The sequence below is a fragment of the Zootoca vivipara genome, chromosome 1, assembly GCF_965207765.1.
Source record: "Zootoca vivipara chromosome 1, rZooViv2.hap1.1, whole genome shotgun sequence".
Taxonomy (NCBI): Eukaryota; Metazoa; Chordata; class Lepidosauria; order Squamata; family Lacertidae; genus Zootoca; species Zootoca vivipara.
The window spans coordinates 23,266,655-23,291,222 of record NC_142582.1 but is presented as its reverse complement, the minus strand read 5'-3'; the positions used below and the strand labels follow the sequence as shown (position 1 = coordinate 23,291,222).

The window sequence follows — 24,568 nt, the reverse complement described above, 5'->3', positions numbered from 1 at the left end:
TGATAATGATTTTTTAAAAATGTTTTTAAGCACTATGGCAACACTGGAAAAACAAGGTTTCTGTTTTTATCTTGATAGAGACATCACATTGGGGACCGTAGCCTTTCCCTTTGTAACATGTTCCTGGATGAAATGGCTAAGCAGGCTCGTAACCTTATCACAGATATTTGCACTGAGCAATGTACTCTAAGTGACCAGGTAAGAATTTAATTTTAGTCCCGTTACCCTGCTGTGGCAGTGCTTCTGTCTGAGTCACTGAAATAATGCACATTCTTTGTTTGGTTCCTGCTTCCATTTCCCTCCCCTTTTCTATTTTCCTTGGGTTTATTTTTAGATTGCAAGCCCCTTGGTGTAGGGCCATCACATAAATGTGCCATCTCCTTTGTTCTTAATACAGTCAGTATATGATAATGTTTTTCATAAGGTTCTAATAAAAGTTATGTTCATAATATTTGTAATAGAAGGCTGTTCTTCTTCTGTTCTTAAGTTTAACTAGAAAGAATAGTAACTACATTGAAATCACTTGAATTGGTATCGAGTAGTTTGCAAGTATTCAGTATACTGGAAACAAAATGAGCAGTTTAAAATCGAAATGCGAAGTTTGATCTATTGAATGGTGGTTGGGTTTTGTGAACTGCAGCTCTATTTTGAAACTAACTGCATTTTTTTTAAAGTTGCTGCCAAAGCATTGTGCCAAAACCATCAGTCAAGCAGTGAATAAAAAGTCAAAAAAACAGACGGGTAAGAAAGGAGAACCAGAAAGAGAAAAACCAGGAGTAGAAAGCATGAGAAAAAACAGGCTGGTTGTGACCAAGTGAGTCTTTTTCATCCTTATCTTCTCTTTTGAATGTTGCTTAACAGGCAGTCTAACCGTATGTCTTGAACCCATTCACTGGCATTTTGTAGATTTTTTTTTTTTAAAAAAAGTGCTCTTGTGGGTCGTATCCAGTTGATGTCATCTGCTGACAAGAAGGCATCAGGCAGTGGAACAATAAGAGAGGAGGTTTCCATCAATGGCTTCCTCCGAATCATCTGCTGCAGACTGGGAATTCCTGGAAAATATATCCCTCCCAATTTCACGGAGTGGTACCTTCTATCAGTAGAGAAACACCAATTGGATGCCATCCTATGTGTTTATATAAAAAATATGTCATGATCCTGCAAAACAAACTTATCTTTATGAACAGTAATCTTTTTCTGCATTCCCATTCAGCGTCCTAAAAAAATAATGGGTGAGGTATTATATATCCTTACCCATCTTTAATGTTTTTTGGGTTGAGGTGGAAGGGGGCTGTAATAGTAATGACTTTGCTTTTGTGGCTTACATGTTTGTGTGCATATTTTTTGTTTTGTCTTTTGCAGTCTAGACAAACTGCACACGGCACTTTCTGAGCTCTGCTTCTCAATCAATTACGTTCCAAACATGATTGTGTGGGAACACACCTTTACCCCAAGGGAATACTTAACATCACACCTGGAAATCCGTTTTACCAAGTAAGTGGTACCAACTTGCACATTTGATACTTAGTTGTCTTGAGTACTTTTAAGAATACTTTAACCTGCTTTTCATCATATAATCCCATTAACAAAAAATTCCCCCACTGGTAGAGGTGGTGGAACAGTGTATCCCTAAAGTCAGTTAAAAACTTCCATGAAGTCACCCAGAGCTCCCCATTGCAGCTGCAAACTTAAAATGAATGTCTGGGCAAAGTTATATATTGTACTAATATCAAACTCCACAGTCTCTGTGTGTTGTCTGATAGTTATCAAACACACAACAAAAGGTTTATTCTGGCACTTCCTTTGTACCATGGCAGATGCTTTTTTAGTGTTCCTCCTCCCACAGTGTCAAGATCATATGAGGGACTACCATGTTATGGCCTAGGGCTTGTGATGTTGCTCAAATGGTGTGGGAGCAGATTCCATACTGCAAAGGTAGCTTTGTGCGATTCAAGTCTTTAAAAAGCAATTGTGAACTAAAGAGTCTTCAGTGCTGGATTCCCCAAAAACAGACCATTCTGCCATTAAAAATATGGTTAGTTTAGTAAGCCATATAAACATATTTTTACTATTTATATCAGTGACTATTTCTCAGTGTGGGTGGGTTGGTTGCTGCCGTGCCATTTTTATTTTTGTTATGTGACAGTTTCTGATACAAATCTCTGAAAGCATGCTTGTGTTAGGGGCAAGCTTGTAAAAATAACTAGCAATGTTCTTTCAGCATTGAGTCTTATTTGCTAGAGCTTAATAAAAGCATTCATTTTAAAAAATTTATTCTCGTCCAATATAACCAAATAATTAATCTTGAGCTGACATTACCCTTCTTTTTCTTTTGCTCCAACTTCCAGCCAGCCTAGTGGTTGCCCATACATAACAGTTTCTACCTGCTAGTTTCAAAATCCCCAAAATTTAAGGAATCAATCCTATTTTATGTGCATGCATGAATCAAATTATGTACATGCAAAGTTGGTGAGTGGAAGATGAAAGATTCATATCCTGCTAGTATGTGGGAGCTTTTAGTATATTGGCATTGCCATTATCTGATTTAATAAGCAAATAGTAGACTTGCATCTCAAGGAAGAAGAGGAACAGATAGGAAACAAGAATTTTAAAATTTCTCATAGCTGTAACTCTTAGGACTAAATTTGTACAATTTTTAAACAGCAAATCTGACTTTTATACAAGGGTCAAATAGATAGCAGTAGTTCAATATAGGATTTCTGAATTTCCCTCCATACATCTTTCTGTACTATGGCTGTGGGGAGTAGCTTTCTTCAGCTCCAGTTTGCAGCTTTCTAACACCCAGCTGCAGTGTGCTTTCACTCTATGTTGGCAATATTCAGCAAAGTCAGAGTAGACAACAGATAATGTCAGAAAAGTACAGGTGCCTTTTGGTGCAAATTTATCCCAAATGGTCAGTTAACACTACATGCCAGGTCTGAAGAGTGATGGCTCACCTTGATATTAGGCAGGACATAGCGCTCATGGTTCACTTCAGTAGCATGCTAATAACTTAATTTCTTTTCAAAGGTCAATTGTTGGTATGACTATGTATAATCAAGCAACACAAGAGATCGCAAAACCTTCTGAGCTGTTAACAAGTGTGAGAGCCTATATGACAGTACTCCAATCAATAGAAAATTATGTACAGATTGACATCACAAGAGTGTTTAATAACGTCCTCCTTCAACAAACCCAGCACTTAGATAGTCATGGGGAGCCAACCATTACCAGTCTATACACAAATTGGTAAGAATCTGATATTTCATTCTGTACCCCTTTTGCTTTGTGAGATAAAAGTTTTCATGTGAAGAAGAAGAAAATCTGGGAGGAGGAGAGTGCCAATGTGAAAGTGAGGCAAATTGCAGCTTTTAATCTGAGCTGTGCCCCGCTTCCCTATGTAACTTGTAATTGAGATAATGTAGAAGAAAAACTGAATTGCATGCCACTTGAACAATAGATGCCAATAAGTAATAGCGTTTAGCTTTCTATTGCATACTAAAAGCAAACTACACTTTTATTTAAACTGAAGTTGCTGACTATTCAAGGGAAACATCATTGAGGACTCTGCAGTTCTTAATACATGTGTGTTGATGTGGCTTTACGTGGACTTTCAAGATCATCTCTCTGTGACAAATTCAGTGTCAATGCAGCTTTCATCAAAGTTAAGGTGGTAAATGAAATTAATGGTCAGGAATGTTTGTAGTCTACTGTGAAAATAGATCATTGTTTCTTTCATGAAGGTATCTGGAAACCTTGCTCAGGCAAGTCAGTAATGGCCACATAGCCTATTTCCCAGCGATGAAAGCATTTGTGAACTTGCCTACTGAAAACGAACTGACATTTAATGCAGAAGAATATTCAGACATATCAGGTGAGTTTTCCCAAGGCTCAGGATGGGTGGAAAAGCCAAGTCTCGTTTTTATACCAAACTTTGGAGACAGTAAGCAGCACTACAAGTCCCCCTTGATGCTTCTGACCCTCACTAATATCTAGGGAGAACTAAGGCTCTTATCAGGCCTCTTGACCTCTGGTGGTACAGGCTAAGCTAGTTAAGACGGAGGGTTTTCATTTTTATTTTCACCTATTTAATATTCATACTGTACTGCAATACATAGCTATATTACAGTTGTTGCATCCTGAGCATTTGAAATAGGATGCTGGAAATTTAAAATGTGTGAATGCCCTTATAGAATGAATTAATAAAATATAGTGTGTTCATTAAATTAAGACAATATAATTGGTTTGCAGCAGAATAAATGCTTTTTCTTCCTCAGAAATGAGAGCCCTGTCAGAACTCCTTGGTCCATATGGCATGAAGTTCTTGAGTGAAAGCCTTATGTGGCACATTTCCTCACAGGTTGCTGAACTCAAGGTAACTTCCATTGCTTCTCTTTGGTCATTGCTTTTATAATTAAAAGCAGAAGTTGCTTTATAGCAAGAATACATGGCCTGAATCCAAAGAACTACTTTAGACTAGTCCAAGCATCAGAGTTTTGACCCTTTTCCTTTGAATGAGGAACACTCATTGACATACTACAAACAGGCGTTTCAATTCTCCTCACACACAAAAGTCTTTTGTCATGATATGCCATTGGTTGGAGTGACATTTTAAGCAATATATAAACACTCTACACAGAAATAGTGGGGGAGATCTTTGGATCTGCTCATATGCATTTTATTTACTTGTGTTCCTGTATGCTGCTTCTCCAGAAGAAATTACCTTGGTTTGGGGGTCTCTGAATTAGCTTATGGTTTAGCTTCTACTAACAGAAAGCATCAGGAAATGGGGAAGGGTCTCTAGCTTAGGTCAGCAGGGATAGTAAACATGTGCTCCTTGGCCTAATTTTATGTGGGTAGGGGAGTCCAGCGAAAAGGATAGGGAGTTGGGGGAAGGATAGGGGAAGAAGCCAAAACAAATGGAGTGAGTAGGGAGAGGAATGCACTTGGCAAGTGATTAATTCAGGTGTTCAGCCACAGCAAGCTGTCCATGCTCCATGAGCTGTTGGACAAAAAGGGTGAGATACAGAGAAGAGGGTAGTAGAATGGGGGGGGTAGAGAAAGAAGGGGTAGCCCACCCTTCACCAGCTTGCAGCTCTTGAAAGGGGAAAAGGTGCCTCACCACCACTTTGCAAGGATGATAAACTGCTGAGTAAAAGCTGAAGAATTCACAGCATTGGCTCCTTCCATTAGCTTGCTCCCCTGCAAGGCAAAGGATTCTGTGGCTCTTCTCCCTGGTGACATTTGCCTTTATGCTTCTCAGCTGCTAACTCCAGCGTACAACAAATCAAATGTCAGCGAGCAGGTTGGAGGCACAAAGTCTGTGCCCAAACTCGACTGGAGGAAGAGAAATCCCTTTGGGATGGGCCAGTTTGGAAAAACCCCTAAGTGCTGCATTGAGCTCTGGGGCTTTCAGTTGTCTGTCCTTAGTTTACAGTGAATAAGTGTAAACTCATTGGGGGGTGGAGGGAGAGAAGGTTTTAATCATAGAGTTGAGACATTAGGAGATTGGTCTAGACCAGTCACAGAAAGTGTGTGCCCCTTCTTTATCTTGTGAGAGATAATCATCCACATGAAAACATACGGAAGGGAAATCCTAAAACGGAACAAAGAATGGCAAATCATATGCAAAATGTGTCTCACCCCCAATGTTGTTTTCATTGCACATTGTGCAAAAGACATTCAAACTGTAGCAGCCCCATTATTCTACAGCAGCCCTGCTCAAGTTTAATGAGACAACTGGAGCAATAAGTGCTTTGTGGAACAGAAGAGAGCCTTTATTATCACACTCTATGCTTTTTGTTTGGTGCATAAGCTGGGCCTTACCTACTATAACTAGTCAGATAATGGGAACATCTGGATTTCATGAGCTCTGCTTCCTGCTTGCCACGCTGAAATGTCCTAAAGCACCCGCTTGTTACTATACTCAGATCTATGCCTGACCTGAGATCTTGCTTCGTCTTAGAAACTTGTGGTAGAGAACGTTGAAGTGCTAACGCAAATGAGGACCAGTTTTGATAAACCAGATCAGATGGCAGCACTCTTCAAAAGATTGTCGTGTAAGTAACTAGCAAGTAGTGTCGTTTTAGCTTATGCTCCTAACTGGGAATCTGCATATAGCTTGAAGCACTGGAATTGGTGGGGGAGCATCTGCTACTGCCCCCAAAAGTGCATGCTGTCTTTTGTATGAACGTCTCCATTTTAAGGCTGTAATGTACATACATGACACAAACATACAGATGCATGTGACGTATACATCCCCACTCGTGTATGCATATATATATGTCGGTAGCCACATTAGTAGCCTTTTTCATCTATTCATGCCTTATAATGTGCAGGCTGCCTCAGAAAACCTTTTAATTTTGGAAAGATAACCTAAATGTTTTAAAACTGATACTTTGCCTACTGAGGAGCTCCTTTCTGCTGGTCGCCACGTTCTCCCAGATTCTCATAATGCTCAGCCAGCAAGAAGTGAATTGGTGGATGAACAAATTATTCAATAGCTGTTGGAGCACTTTTGTAAAGGAATTAAAATTGCCTTTTGGTGCCACGTGAGAAACATTATTGTGAGTCTGGTGTGCCCTTGGTACTTAATGATGCTCCCCCCCATATGATGAGTAATGTGCCAAAAAAAGTTCCTGATTAGTTGCGTTTCGTCTAGAGTGGTCACTTTGATTTGCTGTTTATATTAGTCTGTCTGTGGCAGATGCCATGACTGGGTGATGCTGTGACTCATGTAGAGACACACAGAGAGAGAGAGAGAGAGAGAGAGACTGAAACTGGTGGAGAGGCGACTATGCATGGCCTCAATCTCCCACAGACATCAAACAGGGAGAGGCAGGGAGAAAGCATTCTTGTTCCTGGCATTTTCTTTTTTTTCCCCAGCTGTTGATAGTGTTTTGAAGAGGATGACCATTATCGGTGTTATCTTATCTTTCCGGTCATTGGCACAAGAAGCTCTTAGAGATGTAAGTACTGCATTTGGCATTATAACTTTTGTGTTAAACGTTTAAGCACAAGCAAGCCTAAGAATAGATAAGTAAAAGTAAAAAGTGATTAAATCACTAAATACTAGCACATTCCAGGGCATTTAAGATTCTGTACCTGTGGGGTAGGTGAAGTAGAAGATCGTCCCCATTACATACTCCATTCTCAGATCTATCAAAACCCCAGAAAGCGATTTTTGGAACAGATGTTGGCAGCGCTACAGATACAGAACCCCAAAGTGAAAATACGTTGCCTATTATCTGACTGCAACCCACTTGTCCCATATAAAACAGCTTTATTTGCAAAAGCTGCTAAAAGTATTCGTGCTAGCCACATAAAAGGCAATGCTGTAGATTGTACAGGGGATTCATTAATTTAATTTATTGTAAATGGTTGCTTGCTTCTGGATCTTTCTTAATTAGGTTTTATTGGATTTGCTGGTTTTGTAAATGTATTTGTAATGGCTTTTAGTAAAATACAATAAATGATCAATTGATTGAATAAAACACAGCTTGCTTATGCTGTGGTGAAAGGATTGCAACACTAAATACGAATAATCAAATCTTAAATTAAGTATGTTGCATACATATGCGGAAAGAATCAAACCTTTACCATTTCACTTTTTCTTTTTCTTTTAAATAAAGGAAATTGATGTACGACTGTTTTAGACCCAAAGCAATACAGTATTCAAAACTTTGGTTAGCCAGTGTTTTCTACTCCTGCTGCAATATTCTGGCATGGTGCTTCCAGGACTCTTAATGCATAAACTGAGGGGAGAGGGTAGAATAAATGCAACAAAGTCATAACATGCCACCTTAGGAGATACAGTAGCCAAAAGTAACAATTTTGTTGCATGCTTCTTTGTCTTAGGTCTTATCATATCACATTCCTTTCCTTGTAAGTTCAATTGAAGACTTTAAGGATCACATTCCAAGAGAGACGGATATGAAGGTAATAGCTTGTGAGAATAATGGGTTTGTTTTTTTAATGGGTTTAGTTTTCTAAAAATGTATATTATGCCAAAAGCAGGAATGTAGCACTTGTATATATTTTTGTAAACCTCATTAAAATGAAATTAATTCAGCTTCGTACTTCTGTGGTTAGTTATGGTTCCAGTATTTCTGTTTTGCAAACTGCTGGGAGTCACTGGTTTATACTAAGAGCAAGTCATAAAATAAAAAGGACACAGCATTTCAGAGGGAGTAATTCAAAAAGTGTTTCTAACAATTTAGTTTTTGAGTTGATCCGCATCCATTCTCCTAATGGATTATGAAACCCTTTTTGCACTTTAGGCCTCAGAACCTAGTCTTGGCAGACACGGTATGGCAGCATTAATTTTAATGCATTATATGCTTTGGCTTAACAAAGTTTTCTGTTTGTGCAGTTTGGGAGCTTGTTGGAATCTTTAAAAGTTGCTGTTGAATATGGTTTCGGAGAGTATACAAGTTTTTGGCAGAGGGGCGTATGAGAGAGATAACAGCCAGCTAGCAGAAGTGGTGCTAATGGAGCTTTTCACTATAGACTAGGTGTATTGCTGCCACCAAAGGTGCTTCTGTTCTTCCAGGGTTCCATTCTCCTGTGTAATTTAATGTGAATACTGAACAGATTTTACAATGTCTGCTCTGACAAATTCCACAAAATTATTCTGGCTTTTTTCACTCTGCAGTACCTTTCTGTCTCTCAGGTTGCAATGAATGTATATGAGCTCTCATCAGCTGCGGGACTGCCTTGTGAGATAGATCCTGCGCTGGTTGTAGCACTTTCTTCTCAAAAATCAGGTATGTTGCTGTATAACGTTTTTGGATATTGGCTGTGTTTGCATGTAATGCTAAGCCATGATATCGTTCTAAATGGAGAGGCCTGAAGGATATCAAAGAAACTATACTTGCGCACATTGAGTACCAAATATGCATGTTTTCTCCAGAACACTTGGATCACTTCACATAATCCCCTCTTTTGGGCGGTCTGGATCCCCAGCAAGGTGAAAGTGTGGGATTCTGCCTATCTGACGTTAACCAAAGGGTAACAGCGGGGATAGCCGAGTTTTTGGTAGCAGTCCTCCAAGGAGCAGGTTAACAAGGAAAACCACAGTTTCTACACACACACACACACACACACACACACACACACACACACACACAAAATATCAATCTATGTAGCCAACTGCTGCCTTTTTAATATATATTTCAAGTCTCTTATATGTTATTTTCTCTTTTATGGTTTTATTTATAAAATGCCTAATAAAGGTTTGATAAGTAAGTAATTTAACCAAGATGCCAAAACTGAGGGTTTTGTCAGCTTAAATATATGACAATTAAATTTGTATTTGACAGAATGTTGCAGCTCTGATCTCTAGTTATATTTTCTTAGTATTTCTCAGGCTTGATAGTGATATTACTACATTGAAATGGCTGCAAATGCTTCTGTTATTGATGAGTGACTTTTTATGGCTGGCTCTCTCACATGCCCCTAGGGGCCGAGGTCCCTTTGGCCCCCCAAAAAAAATATTTGAGGGGGCCAGCCCCCCCCCATTTATGGGAATTGCCATCCCAGTGGTATTCATGTGCCATGTCATGTGATCAGTTATGTGGGGTGGGGCTTACCTCCCCCCCCAACAATATTTTATTTAAGTTGGCCCAGGAATGTGAAATACTGGTATAGAAACTCTACTTTAGAGGAGCAGCACTCATTTATGAACAGCTCTCAATTGGTGGCCATGCTGAGCTGTTTCCCATGTGTAGACATTCTGAGCATCTTTCAAAAGGAAGCCTGAAATAACTTTGCTCACCACTGGAGTTAAGAGGAAAGAAACCTCTTGCAATTGCACTTTGTCCTTAGGGTACTTTTGATTGAGCTATAAAATCTTTGAATAGCTGTTAGATAAATTTTCTTCTAGGAATTAAGAAATGCACCCAATTTTTCTTAAGTTACATTTTCCTTCCCTGTGTTGGGGGATAGCTGTTGCGGAAGAGTATTGGTTATGCCACACGTGGTGGAATTGTAATAATAATAATAATAATAATAATAATAATAATAATAATAATAATAATTTATTTCTACCCCGTCCATCTGGCTGGGTTTCCCCAGCTACTCTAAAGTACTGGTCTTTGTTAGCCAAATAACACAGAATTTGGCTCAGAAACATTACCAATGCTGTGAATGAAGTATTAGTTTCGGAGTTTTGAACCCACCCAGTTATAATGGATCTCCTAAATTTGTATTTATTTTCAGAAAACATTAGTCCAGAGGAAGAATATAAAATTGCCTGCCTTCTGATGGTCTTTGTGGCTGTCTCCTTACCAACTTTGGCCAGTAATGTGATGTCTCAATACAGTCCTGCCATTGAAGGTAATTTTCAGACAAACCGGTGTGAAAATTTGTTCTAGGGGGGAGGGGGTAAATTATATTAAATGTTCATCTGGAATATTTATTTGCTTTCATTTTATGATACTGGTGTTTGGCCCTTTTGGGTGTTGAATAGTACATCAATTTTATATCTCACAATGGTTGCTTTGAAAGAGGAAATAAAAATCTCTCACCTCAAGTCATACTTTGGTTCTAGGGATCCTTACCAAGAATGTGTTCTACCCGTTGCACATAAATGTCCTATTGATTAGGAAATGTTAAAACTCGACTGGAGGCTTTTGGGGGCACAGGAACAATGCTGAGTACTATTTGGAAGTCATATTGAAACTAGTTTTCATACTAGATATTTGTATTAGAAGCATTCATAATCCTCATATTCCTGTGCTAGTTACCATGTTGCCCCGTCTTTACTTGAATACACACACCGTTCTGTTTGCACCTAGCAGGATTCAGGTCTTCAGAACAGAACTTTGGAACTGATAAATTAAGAAGAAAACCAGAATTCAGTCTTTGAAACAGATTTTGGAATAAATGTAGTCCTGCTTTTATGAGTTCCCTGGAAATTGTTTGTTATGCAATCGTTTGTATAATGATTCCACGATTCCCATTGTTTCCTATGGAAACATTTCTAATGTGAGATTTGTCCCCTCTGTTTGCTCCCTCTCTCCATGGTTGTTTCTTGAAATGGCTGCAGCCAATCAGCAAAAGAGAGGCAAAGTGGGGGAAATGATTTGCCCAATCTCTCCTGTCCCTGCTTTGTTTCATTTTTCCTGCTATCTGAGTCATCTGACCTCCCTCCCTCCCTCTTTCTGTGGTTTCTGCCTAAAAATGGCTGCCACCAACCAACACACACAAAAAGGAAGTAAGAAAGTTGGCTGTTTGGATAAGTGAATCTGTGGAGCATATAGTGAGGTTTGGGCGTAATTCTTTCAAGTGTGGATTAGTGAATTTTTGGGTATTGAGTGTGCAGATAGCAGGACCTGTGTGTAATGTCTTTTACTCCATGCAAAAGGTTCTTAAAGATCTTTACTTCCTCCTTGTTAAATGAAGATTATCCATATTATAGCATATTTGAAAGTTAATCCCTTGCTTAACTCTGCTGCTATTCAAACGACACATTCCATTCAGCTAAAAAGTTCAGAGTGTGAGTGAAGCTAAAGTAATATCACAAATGTGTTTTTGTTTAGGTCACTGCAACAATATCCATTGCCTGGCCAAAGCAATCAACCAGATTGCTGCAGCTTTATTTACCATTCACAAGGGAAGCATTGAAGACCGTCTCAAAGAATTCTTGGCCGTATGTACAATTTTTATTTTGGGCTGACCTGCTCCAGAAATCATTCATTTCCACCAAGGCTTTCAGCTGTACTGCGATTAACATTTACAACCTTAACTTTTGATTTCAGGCCAAAAGTGGCTTTTTCTATATGGTAGTGATTGCAACAATGACTGTAAAGGATTTGAGTCAATATTGTAAGCATGTGTGAACTTTGTCTTGCAGAATAACTGGTCTGATCAGGGATTCCAGTACACAAATTGAGCTATACAATTGGTCTGTCCTGTTCATTTCATTGTTGTGGAATGCTCCACATCCATAACCCCATTGCATTATCTAACATTACAAATGATGTCATGTTAAATCTTATATCTGAAATTGCATGTGTCGTGAAATTAAAATGATTTGTAAAGTGGCTTTAGATTAGTAGAAATCTTACTTGTTATTTGTGAATTTTTTTAGCTTGCATCCTCTAGTCTACTGAAAATCGGTCAGGAGACAGACAAAACCACTACAAGGAACAGAGAATCTGTTTACCTACTGCTAGACATGGTAAGCTCTCATTCCGGTGATCGTTCCAAAAGTTTTATCCTAGGTAAAAGAGGCTTTGACAAGCACGCTGTGTGGAATTCAACAAATGGTCAAAATACTGTTGGGCAGCATAGCAGAACAATTACTTTAAAAAACAAAAACCATGCAACGCTTTTGAACCCTACTCTTTTGAGCCTGTGTGCATTTCCTTCTTCTCCCCCGCTCCTTGCTGGTAGCTTGTCATTTTAGCAGCATCAGGATTTCCACTCCTTGCCAGGTTTCTGATGTGATCTCTCCTCTCACTTTAGATTGTCCAGGAGTCTCCATTCCTGACCATGGATCTTCTGGAGTCTTGCTTTCCGTATGTCTTGCTCCGAAATGCATACCATGCTGTGTACAAACAAAGTGTCACATCGTCTGCCTGAATATCTGCTTTAACTGGAGACAACCTAAGCACGCATCTATGTTGCCTCAGTTTTACTTGTGTAAACTGTGGAGCTGTTTTATTTTATGGCCTGGCAAAGAGTTTTGTGGATTATAAACTTTTTCCCAATGCAGTTGTATTTCTGACCAGTGGTTTCTTAATATGGTTGTACTACAATATAAGCTTGGCTGATTATAGGTTGCACATTTTGCTGATTTGTTTTCCTTTTTATTTTAGAATAATCATAATTATGTTTAAAAAGAGAAATACTATTTCAACTATGGGTTTGTTTTTTTCATATCCAATCATGCAGGAATCATAATGGCTTGTTTATTTCCAGGAAGAACTCTATTTAGTGATTATTTTAGTGTTCCTAGCTTTCATCTGTGTGTAAATTATTTCATATAGGGAGAGTTACAACCTGTACCTATTGTTCTTATCAGAAACAAGACTTGGATGTGCATTTCTGTGAATGACAACATTTCTACTTTTTTTTCTTTTTGAAACACTCACCCAAATTAATGACCGATGCTATCTAATATTAAAAATTGTTGTAAGACTGCTTAGACAGCAGTCTTCTCCATACAATCTTAAACAGCAGCAAGTGGTTTTGTTTGTATAAAGCTTACATAGTGGAATTTTTTAAAGACTAATTTCCATGGTGCCCCGTTGGCATTAACACTACATTGTACCCTGCTGTATAATAAACGTTCTTAATGCATTTATCAAATGTTGATAAAATGTTAGCCCTTTAACCACTTTTTATATGTTTTAAATTTTTGAAATTCAAGTGTACCTTCCATTACATACAATAAACACTACACTGTATTACGTGCTGGTGGCTTTCCTTGGGTTTTTTGCTCAGTTGACTATTGAAAATTCATTGTTCTAAGCATCGAGCAACGTGCATTGACTCAGTCTACAGATAGTTAAATGTGCATGTTTGACCCATTTTTGGATCTTCAGCACTGTCTATCCACATTAAAATTTGCTTTACTTTAATGGCTGTCACCTAACCGACTTAAAAATCAATAGGCTTACAAACATCTCACTGCTGGCTTGCTATCTATCTCTCTCCATATTCTTTCAACTTAGTGATGGTGGGCTGAGACATCACTTTGACATAACTTCACCCATTTTTTGGCATACTTTAAATGTCAGGTTCCTGAGGGTTTCTGGTGTGTCAGGTCCAAACTCATGAATTACGCTATATACACAATATATTTTTTGGCTTCTGAAGATTCCTGGGCAGCACTCTCTGCTAACATGTTATTAAAGGGAAAGGGATACCTATTGACTCCTGCAGAGTGTAATGATACTGTAGTGTCTAAATCCACTCGCATTAACTCACTTTACTACATATTGCAGAAACTGAGAGCGTACAAACATAATCTGTAAATAAAGATGAAATAACTCACTGGGGGGAAAAATCAAGCCAGCATTCCTTAGGAACTAGTAGCTTGGTGGTTATGGTAACACTGTCCCATAATATCTATTGGTCTCACTGTTCACAACATCTTACCTCTCGCCCCCCTTTCCAATTTGCCACCACCCCAGTTCTTTTGGGGGCAAAAAAGAAAAGAAAAAAAGTTTGACGGGTAAATAGGAATTCAGGTTTAGATTATATTTGAGAGACTAATGATTTACCCAATCAGAAAGTTTAGCAATGCAGTTGGAGATGTTAGACCATGTGAAATGGGAAGTGGAAACTGTAGAATTTGTATTGAAAGATGTAACAGTTTAAGATTTTCCTGGGGAAGAGTACAAAGACCAGTGGCGTAGTAATGGGGGTGGGGTGGGGGCGTGCCGTCCCGGGTGGCAGGCTGGGCGGGGGGGCAGCAAGCTGGGCGGGGGTGACCACCTCCAATGGCCGCCTCTGCAAGCACCCCTCGCCGCCCACGTGGAGGCGAGGCCGGGGTGTGCTGCAGAAAGAGCTCCGGTGGCTTCCAAGCCTGGCTCCTCCACGCCGTCGCCGGAGGAGCCAGCAGCACAGCCCTCGCCTGCCTTCACGATGGCCCTGAAGAAAACCAAGTAGCGGGCGAGCAGAACCAGCCCCTGCGGAGCCAACGCAAACTGGCTGTGAGGAGAACCGCCTCCAGAGCAGTAAGGATGGGCAGAGGGAGGGCCAGAGGGAGAGGCCTGCCAGATGCCCCCTGCCGCTGGCTGCTGTGTCACCGCAGTGCAGCAGCGTATCCCTCCTTTGTGCGCATGCGTCGTGGCGCCCGACGCATGCATGCGATGGACGCCCCGCCCCCTGGAGGGGTGCCTTCGGGTTTGCCGCCCTGGGTGGCCAGGCGACTAGCTACACCACTGGCAAAGACAATAGAAAATAACATCCTGTTTCAAAAAAAATAAATATTCCGTATCTAACTCACTTTATAGTTCTTCTAGAACATTGGCTGGTCAGGATGACCCACTTGGTAGACACAGTGTCAGTGGAGAAATTTATAAACTGAAATTAATAGTGAAATGGCAGGATATGAAAAGGGATTTGGAACTGCTGCTGAAGAACTGGCTCTGATTATAGTCATAAATTAAGGATTGTGCTCCTAAGTGAAGCCCATCTCAGCCTTTTCCTTGTGGTGATTCAGTAAATATGTGAGCTGTTTTTTATTTCATTGAGAATTGATGTTGCCCCACATCCTTGAATCAGTGGTATGTTTGTTAAGATTCCAGTTTTATTACGGTGGTGGCTTCAATGTATTTTGTAAATCATCATGGGTATAGAGACAAGGAGTTTCTTTCTCTTGAAAATGCAATGGATATTCTCCCTCGGTAGGGATTATCTATTCAGAACATGTGAGATTCAGGTCCAGAGGGTAGCGAGGTTCTTAAAATTTATGCTCTCCTTGCACACACTTCATTCCAGCCACTATTGAGGTGCTTTAAACATCAACACCAGCTTGAGTGCAGCACTGGCACTCTTGCTAGGGGACTCATTTAGGGCAAGATGGAACAAGAACCGACCCAAATAAGAATGGGCACTGCCATTCCACATGGGAGTTTTAAGTGCACAAGCAATTCTTGATAAATCCTGGAGAAGCCTTCTAAAAGGAATTTCTGGATCTTACGGTTATGGAGAAAACACGGGCATGTCAGCCTGTCTTGAAACCTCAGAAATGTGCTCCAGATGGTTTCCTCCTGAAAATGAAGGACCGCAAACAGACTCAGTGGCTTATACAGCATCACTGAAGCATTGTACATTTACCATCACTGACTTGGCGTATTGCCTATTATTAGTTACCAGCCCTTCGCCCTCAAGTCCCCAGACAGGTTCCAACAATTAAAAAAATCATGCCATTTTTTAAAAAAGTAAAAACCTTATCCATTCACAAATGTTTCAGATCTCATTTAAAAGCTAATATTGTGATATAATCTGCTCTGGATTGCAACTTAACACATTTTAACCATGACACTGATGATGGTTTGTATGTTTTGCGATCTCTTCTCCCCAGTTGATGTCATGTCATTCTCCTCCATCTCTGTCATTGGTTATGACTTGAGTATTGACACAAAGGGGTTCAGTTAAGTTTGAATTAATAACAAAGGCATTATTCACCTCCTCTCTTTTTGTTCTTCGTTTTGATGAGAGTTATGAGGTGCAAGTCTGGGATATAGGGTAGCCATGGAACAAATGGAGAACAATGGAGAAGAATTGGGGGCATCAGATGAGCTAGTCGGCACCCTATTCTCCATACAACTTGCAGATAATTTAACATCCCCCAAGTTTCCCCACACATTGCACAGCCCTCTTAACTCACTTGCACCAGTCCAAGAGATGTCCTATGCTGTCTCCTATCATAACTGAAATCCTTAGTGGCACGGAGAAGTTACATAGCTTCTCCATGCCACTAAGCTTAGCTGGAGACTTGAAAGCTTCTAATCTATTGTGTTGAAGCACCTGGTGTCCCAAGATGACATCAGATGACACGGTAGGGCACTCCCGGTCCTGCCACATGCAGCAACCAGGTGACGGCAACCATCACATAACAGACCCTCCAAGTGTCCCTATTTTCCAGGGATGGTCCTGGGTTTACAGAAGCCAGCCCAGTTTCTGATCTGACCCCAGAACCGTCCTGCTTTTCCTTAGGACGTCCCTATTCCCATTGGAGAAATGTTGGAGGTTATGCATAAGTAACACAGAAACTTAAAGCTCACTCGCAGAAGGCCCCAGGTTCCATTAAGAACATTTCAAAGGAGGGCTGGGAATGTCCCCTGGCCAAAACCGTAGCGTGCCTCTGCCAGTCAGTAAGCAATACTCAGCTACACAAACCAATGGAGTCCAACTCTTAATAGTCAGCTTCGTGTCGAGACGTGGCATTGATGTCGGACACAGCTATTCAAAGGGGGGGGGAGGGAGAAGAAACCTTTTAAATTCCAAATGGAAGCCAAGAGGAGAAACCGGCAAAAACCACAGAAGGCAACTGGAGAAATGCAGTAATAAAAAAAAGAACTCTGCGGAGTCAGGATTTATAACGAAGGAGAAAATGTTCCTCCCCAAGGTCTGTATATGTAATAATTCTTGTAGATCTCTAATTGACAGCATTGTGAGTGGAAACACACTGGGGCTGATTTTGTTTTTATTTTGATACCGGTAATTATGTCAAACATCATAACAAGTACCAGACAAGCCAATTTCCACCTGGCAAATGTTTTTAGTAGGTGGGGGGAGTTTGGGCAGGGAGGGAGGGTGGTTAAAAGGGGGGCAGGGTGTTCTTCCTAGTTTACTGAACAAAACTCTGGTTTACAGTGGAACCTCGGTTTATGAACACCTCGGTTTACGAACTTTCGGTTTACGAACGCCGCGGACCCATCTGGAACGGATTAATTCACTTTCCATTACTTTCAATGGGAAAGTTCGCTTCAGTTTATGAACGCTTCAGTTTATGAACAGACTTCCGGAACCAATTACACCCATGCTTCGGGTTAAGTACGCTTCAGGTTGAGTACTCCGCGGACCCGTCTGGAACGGATTAATCGACTTTCCATTACTTTCAATGGGAAAGTTCGCTTCAGTTTATGAACGCTTCAGTTTATGAACAGACTTCCGGAACCAATTGTGTTCATAAACCGAGGTACCACTGTATTTTTAAAATACGTACACACAGATGATTACTACCCCTAAAATTACAAACCAAAAATCACTCGTCAGAGGAACGAATCAAGTAGTCCTCTAATGAAAACTTCAGGGAAGAAGAAGAAGAAGAAGAAGAAGAAGAAGAAGAAGAAGAAGAAGAAGAAGAAGAAGAAGAAGAAGAAGAAGAAGAAGAAGAAGAAGAAGAAGAAGAAGAAGAGGAAGAAGAAGACTACTCAACGTAGCTTACAGATAGAAACAAGAACTGCTGAAAACATTAAACTTTAAAAATGCAATTAATGATAGAATTAAGACTATATACATATATGAAACCTACTTAAAACATGAAAATAATTACAATAAAAAAGCATAGCATCACCCCTTTCATTAAATGCAGTTAATTTCCAAAATTAACAAGAAGGTCTTAAGCTGCCAGCAGAACAACAAGGAGGGAGCTAGACTAGCCTCTCCAGGAAGGCTGGTCCAGAGTCTTATATGTAACACACACACACACACACACACACACACTTAATCTACACTTATTTAAAAGGATTTGTGAACTGTGGAAGCCTACAATCATATTTTTCTCGATTTAAGTTAGCAAGGTCTAACACCCCACCCCCTGCTCATGTGTCTAAGAGTCTGAGTTCACGACTTGTTCTATGTCTGCCTATATCACAGGCCTGCACGGCAAAGTTGAACTTTTAAGTATAAACTTTCGTTTTTATTCTGAATTCATATTAAAAAGGACACATGTCATAGTACAAACACATACTAGAGGTGAAACCAGGGCAAGGCTGTGTGGTGGTTGGGATGAGAAGGCATAGTGATGAAAATTGGGAAAAAAATCCTAAAATAGGATTTCAAATTGGTTGGCATTGGTCATTGACACTCTTGCTGGTTTTCAAGCGGGTGTGGGGCTTATTGAATTCCACCCCCTCCACATTATATTTTTTAAAGTATTATGGTCTGGACGTAACCTTCTAAAAGTCACATTTGATGTGTCAGGTTCCCCCCGCCCCTGTAACTACAATAATTAAAGGAAATGAAATATGGCAGTTGCTAAATATTTCTCCCCATCACTAGAAGGATTATGACCAGAGTTTAGCGATCTCTCTTAGAATTTGTAACAAGGGATGCTTGTTCACAATGGCTGGATCCTCTCTCTGCACTTCTGTCTGCGAAACGCAGAAAGTAGCTGCCTATATGGATTTGTCAAAAACATGATGCCAGATCAAATTTATAGCCTTGTTTGCATATGTTATTACTTGAATGTATGCAGGATGCAATAAATGTGTAGCCAGATGTTAGACTTTAACTGTTTAACTAGCAGAGAGAGTATGGTCCAGGATGGGGAATCTATGATCCCTCCAGATGTAGCTGGATGACAGCTCTCAAAAATCTGTAAGCATTGGCCATGCCAATTGGGGTGGATGGGAGTTGGAGTCCCAACAACATCTGGAAGGCCCCTTCAGAGCAGTAGGCTTAGACCTGGGAGTTATAATTCCCACTTTGACTTTGGACTCAGCTACATTAATCAAAAAACAGTGTTTTTAATGCATTATAAACACGCAACACCAGAGGGCGCTGGAGAGCAAAAATTAATTATTTGCGATTTTCCATAGAGTTTTTTTTCTTTTGTTATAACAATTTAATTTCTGACTTATTTATAGCATTTTTTCCCCTGTGTGCAGATCTACCCCTGATGTGCATTGTGCAACCTTGCACACACTCTTTGCCTAACCTATGCTCACAGATTTGTTGTTTATAAGGAAGGCAACAGCAGCAAGAAGCATGCCATCTTCAGTCCCTTGGAGGGAATGCTAATAACTCAAGGGTTCTCCAATGGTTTGCTTAGGGCTGGGGAAACTGTGGTTCTCCAAATGTTGAACAACAACACCCATTGCTCCTGGCCATCAATCATTCTGGCTGGAGCTGATGGTAATTGGAGTCCAATAACTTCACAGAGGGGGGGGACGACCACAAGATGGGGAAGGCTGGTCTGTGTTCACTGTAACTTGCCTATCTGTCATGGCACAAACCTATCCACAGCAAGGTTTGCACCTTAAGAAGGAATCATTATTTCAGATATTCTGTTGTAAATGTAGGTGTAAAGGGGATTGTGCTATCTTGTTCTGAGTTTGCAGCCTACAACTGCGTATGTCCTGTCCTCAAAGTCTGATTGTCTGAATTACGTAATGAAAGTTGAACTCATTATTTTCGCCTCTTTTTGTTTCAGAAAATTTGAAGAAGGAAAGAATTTGAAATCAGTGTCTGTTAAGTTAAAATGTAGCTTTAAGGCATCAGAGGCTATTCTGTGGAAATAACAGAAAGGAGGGCGCTATGGAAGCGTTGTGTGGACACAAATGAAAACCACTGCAGGGAAAGTAGTTTCTGGGAAATGACTGCTGTCTAGACTCGCAAGCGTGTGGTGTCTGTGAATATTTTCCTTGGTTACTGGAGACAAGAGTGATAACATAAAGCAATCAGACTTTCAGATGACGCAAGTTGGAATTTACTTCAGAAATGTTGGAAACACTGAAAAGGCCCAGATGTAACTTGAGAGAAAAGCAAAGAGATCTATATACTGGGGCTGGACAGAAGATAATGTACCCCCCCCCCAAAAAATGATATCAGGACATGGTCTAAAGCAGGGGTTGCCAGCATGGTCCACAGAGGCTTTTTCTGGCATCCACAGTGTCCCGTCTCTGACCCCTTGGAAGAAGAATCCTGGTGCAACCAATGGAACAGGTTGTGGTATGCGCTTGATTGCATTGTGTGAGTGTGTTTAGTGGACAGTACCGTTTCCTCTGGTTTGCAAATGTACCTGTGGACCCAGAAAGGTTGTCCAAGGTCAAATGATGCTGCCACTGCGTGGAAACTTAATTCCAACGAGCGGAATATATCTGTTTTTATCTTTATAAACTATAACGACATGCGAGACAGTGATCCAAGGTAATCATACTGTTTAGGTTTGGTCTTCTTCAGTTTTTTAACTACAAAAAAATAAATCAAACAAATATATATCATTAATTAGGTCATACATTATATTGAGGACAATGGCCAGCATGAACATGAGTCTATACAGTCCATAATATCTTAACATTGAAAAAATACAGAAAAATACAAAAACAAAACGTGTTGCCTCTCTTTTTTTTGGTATTTTGACTCAAGTCTGCAACACAGGGGTTGTTTCATTAGCATTGACCATGTGGAAACTAAGCAGGTCTCAGGGCTTGAGTCAGGTGTAGGTCAGCAACAAGAGCAATAGATCACCCGAGGCCAGTGAAATTAAATCAGTGGCCTAGCGTGGGTTGCCAGCACCCAGGGCAAGGCAAGTATTGTGCCCCCTTAACCCATGGACCGTTAGCACAGGTGCCAAGAGGTTGTGCCATGGAACAAACCCCATGGAGACAGCTCTACGTGTGCGCTTGCCGCTCTCCCCCTGAGAGAGGTGTTCACAAATGCCAACACAATTGCTTAAAAACACTGAAACAAAACTACATATGGCATGCCTTCCAACATTTCCCCAGTGGAAACAGGGACGTCCCCTTGCATGATGATAATTTTGCCATTTATACCCCACACATCTTACTGGGTTGGCCCAGCCACTCTGGGCGGCTTCCAACATATATAAAAACATAATAAAACATTAAACTTTTTTTTAAAAAAACCCTTCCCTATACAGTACAGGATTGCCTTCAGACCGCTTTGGGGGGGGGGGTCAGATAATTTCAACATTTTCCCAGTGAAAATAGGGATATCCTAAGGAAAAGCGTGATATTCTGGGATCAAATAATAAACCGGATCGTTTTCCAAAAATCAGGCATGTCCCTAGAAAATAGGGACACTTGGAGGGTCTGCATATGTATTTAAATACAAGTGACACAGGTGGCGCTGTGGTCTACACCACAGAGCCTAGGGCTTGCTGATCAGAAGGTCAGCGGTTCAAATCCCTGCAACGGGGTGAGCTCCCGTTGTTCCCAGTTCCCAGTTCCCAGTTCCTGCCCACCTAGCAGTTTGAAAGCACGTCAAAGTGCAAGTAGATAAATACTTCCAGCAGGAAGGTAAACAACATTTCCATGCGCTGCTCTGGTTTCGCCAGAAGCAGCTTAGTCATGCTGGCCACATGACCTGGAAGCTGTACGCCGGCTCCCTCGGCCAATAACACGAGATGAGCGTCGCAACGCCAGAGTTGTCTGCGACTGGACCTAACGTTCAGTGGTACCTTTACCTTTATCCTGGGTCTTAGGTGGGTGACCGTGCAGAGCCTACATATTACTGGAAATTGAGAAATGCAATTCTAAAAATACACATACTGCAAAATTTTGCTCAATTCTCACTTTGGGTTGAATTATTGAGAAATTAGGGAAAGGGATTTTTACTGCAGTATCATGGCAGACAGATAACCATCTGGCCGAAGTCGAATTAATTATCCTGCTGCACTAGCCACAGATAATTAAGGTGAGCTGAAGTTTGTTTAGAAACTGCTGAGGTGTTAGCCAGAGTACAAATTGACAGTGTCCCTAAGCTGTGTTGACTCTGCCCTGCTAGTAGAAAGCACTTACTGTGGGGCGAAGGTAAACAGATTGGTTAAGTATACACAAGGAGCTGATCTACATGGTGAAAAGAGCCATTTGACCACAATTTAGAAGCCAATATACTTTTTTGTTGTTGTTGTAAGGCTGAGGAATTTCAGCTGGTGTAGTTGCAACTCCAGAGTAAGTTTTAAGGACATAACCATATACCAGGAATGGAGAACCTTTTCCAGCCAACATTCTCCCATGGGCAATGCTTCGAGGGCCAAATGCCATTTTTTGCACAGGCAAAAGTTGGTGAAACAAGGGACCTGAGTCTTACCTTTATACAGTAGGCCACACATTCCAGATGTGCAAATGGGAAGGCGTTCTACAGGGCGGGCGGGCGCCACTACCAAGAAGGCCCTCTGCCTGGTTCCCTGTAACCTCACTTCTCACAGTGAGAGAACTTCCAGAAAGCCCTTGGAGCTGGACCTCAGTGTCCAGGCTGAACAATGGGGGTGGAGATGGTCCTTCGGATATACTGGGCTGAGGCCGTTTAGGGCTTTAAAGGCCAGCACCAACACTTAATTGTGCTCGGAAACATACTGGGAGCCAATGTAGATCTTTCAAGACCGGTGTTATGTGGTCTTGGCGGCCGCTCCCAATCACCAGTCTAGCTGCCGCATTCTGGATTAGTTGTAGTTTCCGAGTCACCTTCAAGGGTAGCCCCACGTAGAGCGCATTGCAGTAGTCCAAGTGGGAGATAACTAGGTATCTCACATCTGCTCTATGGCCATTCCCTTCATATTCAGATATGTAAAAACACTTCGTAAATATGGCAACACTGTTATTGCATTGCAAAGCAGAAAAGCTTTACTAGCTAACATCCAGAGCCTGATAAAAATCCTAGAGCAACCATGAACTTGATGGCAGTGAACTTGCAAAATCCTCATGCAACCTTGGATAATATCAAACTATAATATACCCATCTGATTTGCTGTTGATGTGGGATGAGATGGCTGTTTGGTTTTCGCGCGTGCACACACAAAATCAACAGATGTTTGTGGAAATTGAATCCCAGCAAAACATTCTCTTCGGGGCTGTGATTTACCAGCAAACATTTCTGCCAAGTGTCAGCCTGGGGTGAGTTTTTACAACCATTTGTATTAGCAGATCTGTAATGGATTTGCAGACAGATTTCTTGCAGTCCTGTCTTCCTCCCACTTGCCATACATTCTCTGCAAAACACACAGTAGGTCTCTAACTGGAAATCAGGTTTGCAGTTTGAGTCTTGGCAGACAGAGAGATGGAAATACAGAAAGCAACACAGAAAGCTTGTGAAGGGAAGATGAAGCCAATCTCATCCCTTCAAAACAAGACTAAAAATTCCAGATCCAGGCCCAGCATAAGCATGCCACCACCCGGGTCCCACTACTGACACTTGCTCAAAGATATTCCCACAATGCCCTGGTGTGACACCACATGGGGGCATTATGGGAAATTTCAATAGCAGCTTCCAGACCCTGCTGTCCTGTGCTGTTCAGAGCACTGGTGCATAGCTGCCAAGTTTTCGCTTTTCTCACGAGGAAGCCTATTCAGCATAAGGGAAAATCCCTGTAAAAAAGGGATAACTTGGCAGCTATGCACTGGTGTGTCTGCTACCTCTAAGAAATCTGACGAAGACTCACCTGCAAAAGGTGGGAGGGGGGAAGGGGAACACACACCAAAGCTTATTTTACCAAGGGTCTCTGCAAACAGAAAGCTAGCCATGATTAGATCAACTAGGTCCATTTAAAGCAATATAATAACTTCCCCAATGTAAAGCGTGTTTAAGGCTCCTGAAATCTGTGGGCTTGAATGCTGCTTTGCTCTCTGGTTTATATAAAGTGGTTTCAGATTGTGTAAATGATAGGGCTGGTGGTTTTTTTAGTTGATTAAGAGCAGGCATCCCCAAACTGCGGCCCTTCAGATGTTTTTGCCTACAACTCCCATGATCCCTAGCTAACAGGACCAGTGGTCAGGGATGATGGGGATTGTAGTCCAAAACATCTGGAGGGCCGAAGTTTGGGGATGCCTGATTAAGAGGTTAAATTAATCACTCGAAAAAGCATTCTGATGCTTTGGATTAATTGGGACATACATTTTAAAAACAGTTGTTATTAATATTTTTAAAAATATTAGCACATAGTAAAAACTATGGATTGTAAGTATCATCCACGAGGAGTCCTCCTTGTCTCTCACACAGGAGATTCTCGGTATGCCTCTTCACAGATGGTTCCTGACGCAGTGCATACCTGAGTCTTCTCTTAAAAAACAACAGCATGCCTTAAATAACAACAAAAACCTTGTCTTATTTGTTCCCAAATTTATGCAGTTTAATATATGAATGG

The 24,568-nt window shown here is 40.9% G+C and overlaps 1 protein-coding gene across 4 annotated transcripts in view; it reads left to right on the top strand.

Moving 5' to 3' along the window:
• Positions 1–13,415, top strand: part of NCKAP1 (NCK associated protein 1) — a 48,240-nt gene extending 34,825 nt beyond the window's left edge. For 2 of the 4 annotated variants that reach the window (XM_035133580.3, XM_035133589.3), the window contains exons 18-31: positions 79–198; positions 675–814; positions 1,363–1,494; positions 3,031–3,249; positions 3,744–3,874; positions 4,278–4,375; positions 5,966–6,059; positions 6,886–6,968; positions 7,858–7,938; positions 8,672–8,765; positions 10,219–10,335; positions 11,541–11,650; positions 12,092–12,181; positions 12,469–13,415. In XM_035133580.3, the coding sequence (XP_034989471.2) occupies positions 79–198; positions 675–814; positions 1,363–1,494; positions 3,031–3,249; positions 3,744–3,874; positions 4,278–4,375; positions 5,966–6,059; positions 6,886–6,968; positions 7,858–7,938; positions 8,672–8,765; positions 10,219–10,335; positions 11,541–11,650; positions 12,092–12,181; positions 12,469–12,585 (1,626 nt within the window). In that variant the 3' untranslated portion in view covers positions 12,586–13,415. Of the gene's footprint in view, positions 1–78; positions 199–674; positions 815–1,362; positions 1,495–3,030; positions 3,250–3,743; positions 3,875–4,277; positions 4,376–5,965; positions 6,060–6,885; positions 6,969–7,857; positions 7,939–8,653; positions 8,766–10,218; positions 10,336–11,540; positions 11,651–12,091; positions 12,182–12,468 lie in introns of all 4 variants that reach the window. The other 2 variants (XM_035133562.3, XM_035133571.3) reach the window with 1 other exon arrangement.
• Positions 13,416–24,568: the final 11,153 nt, after the last annotated feature.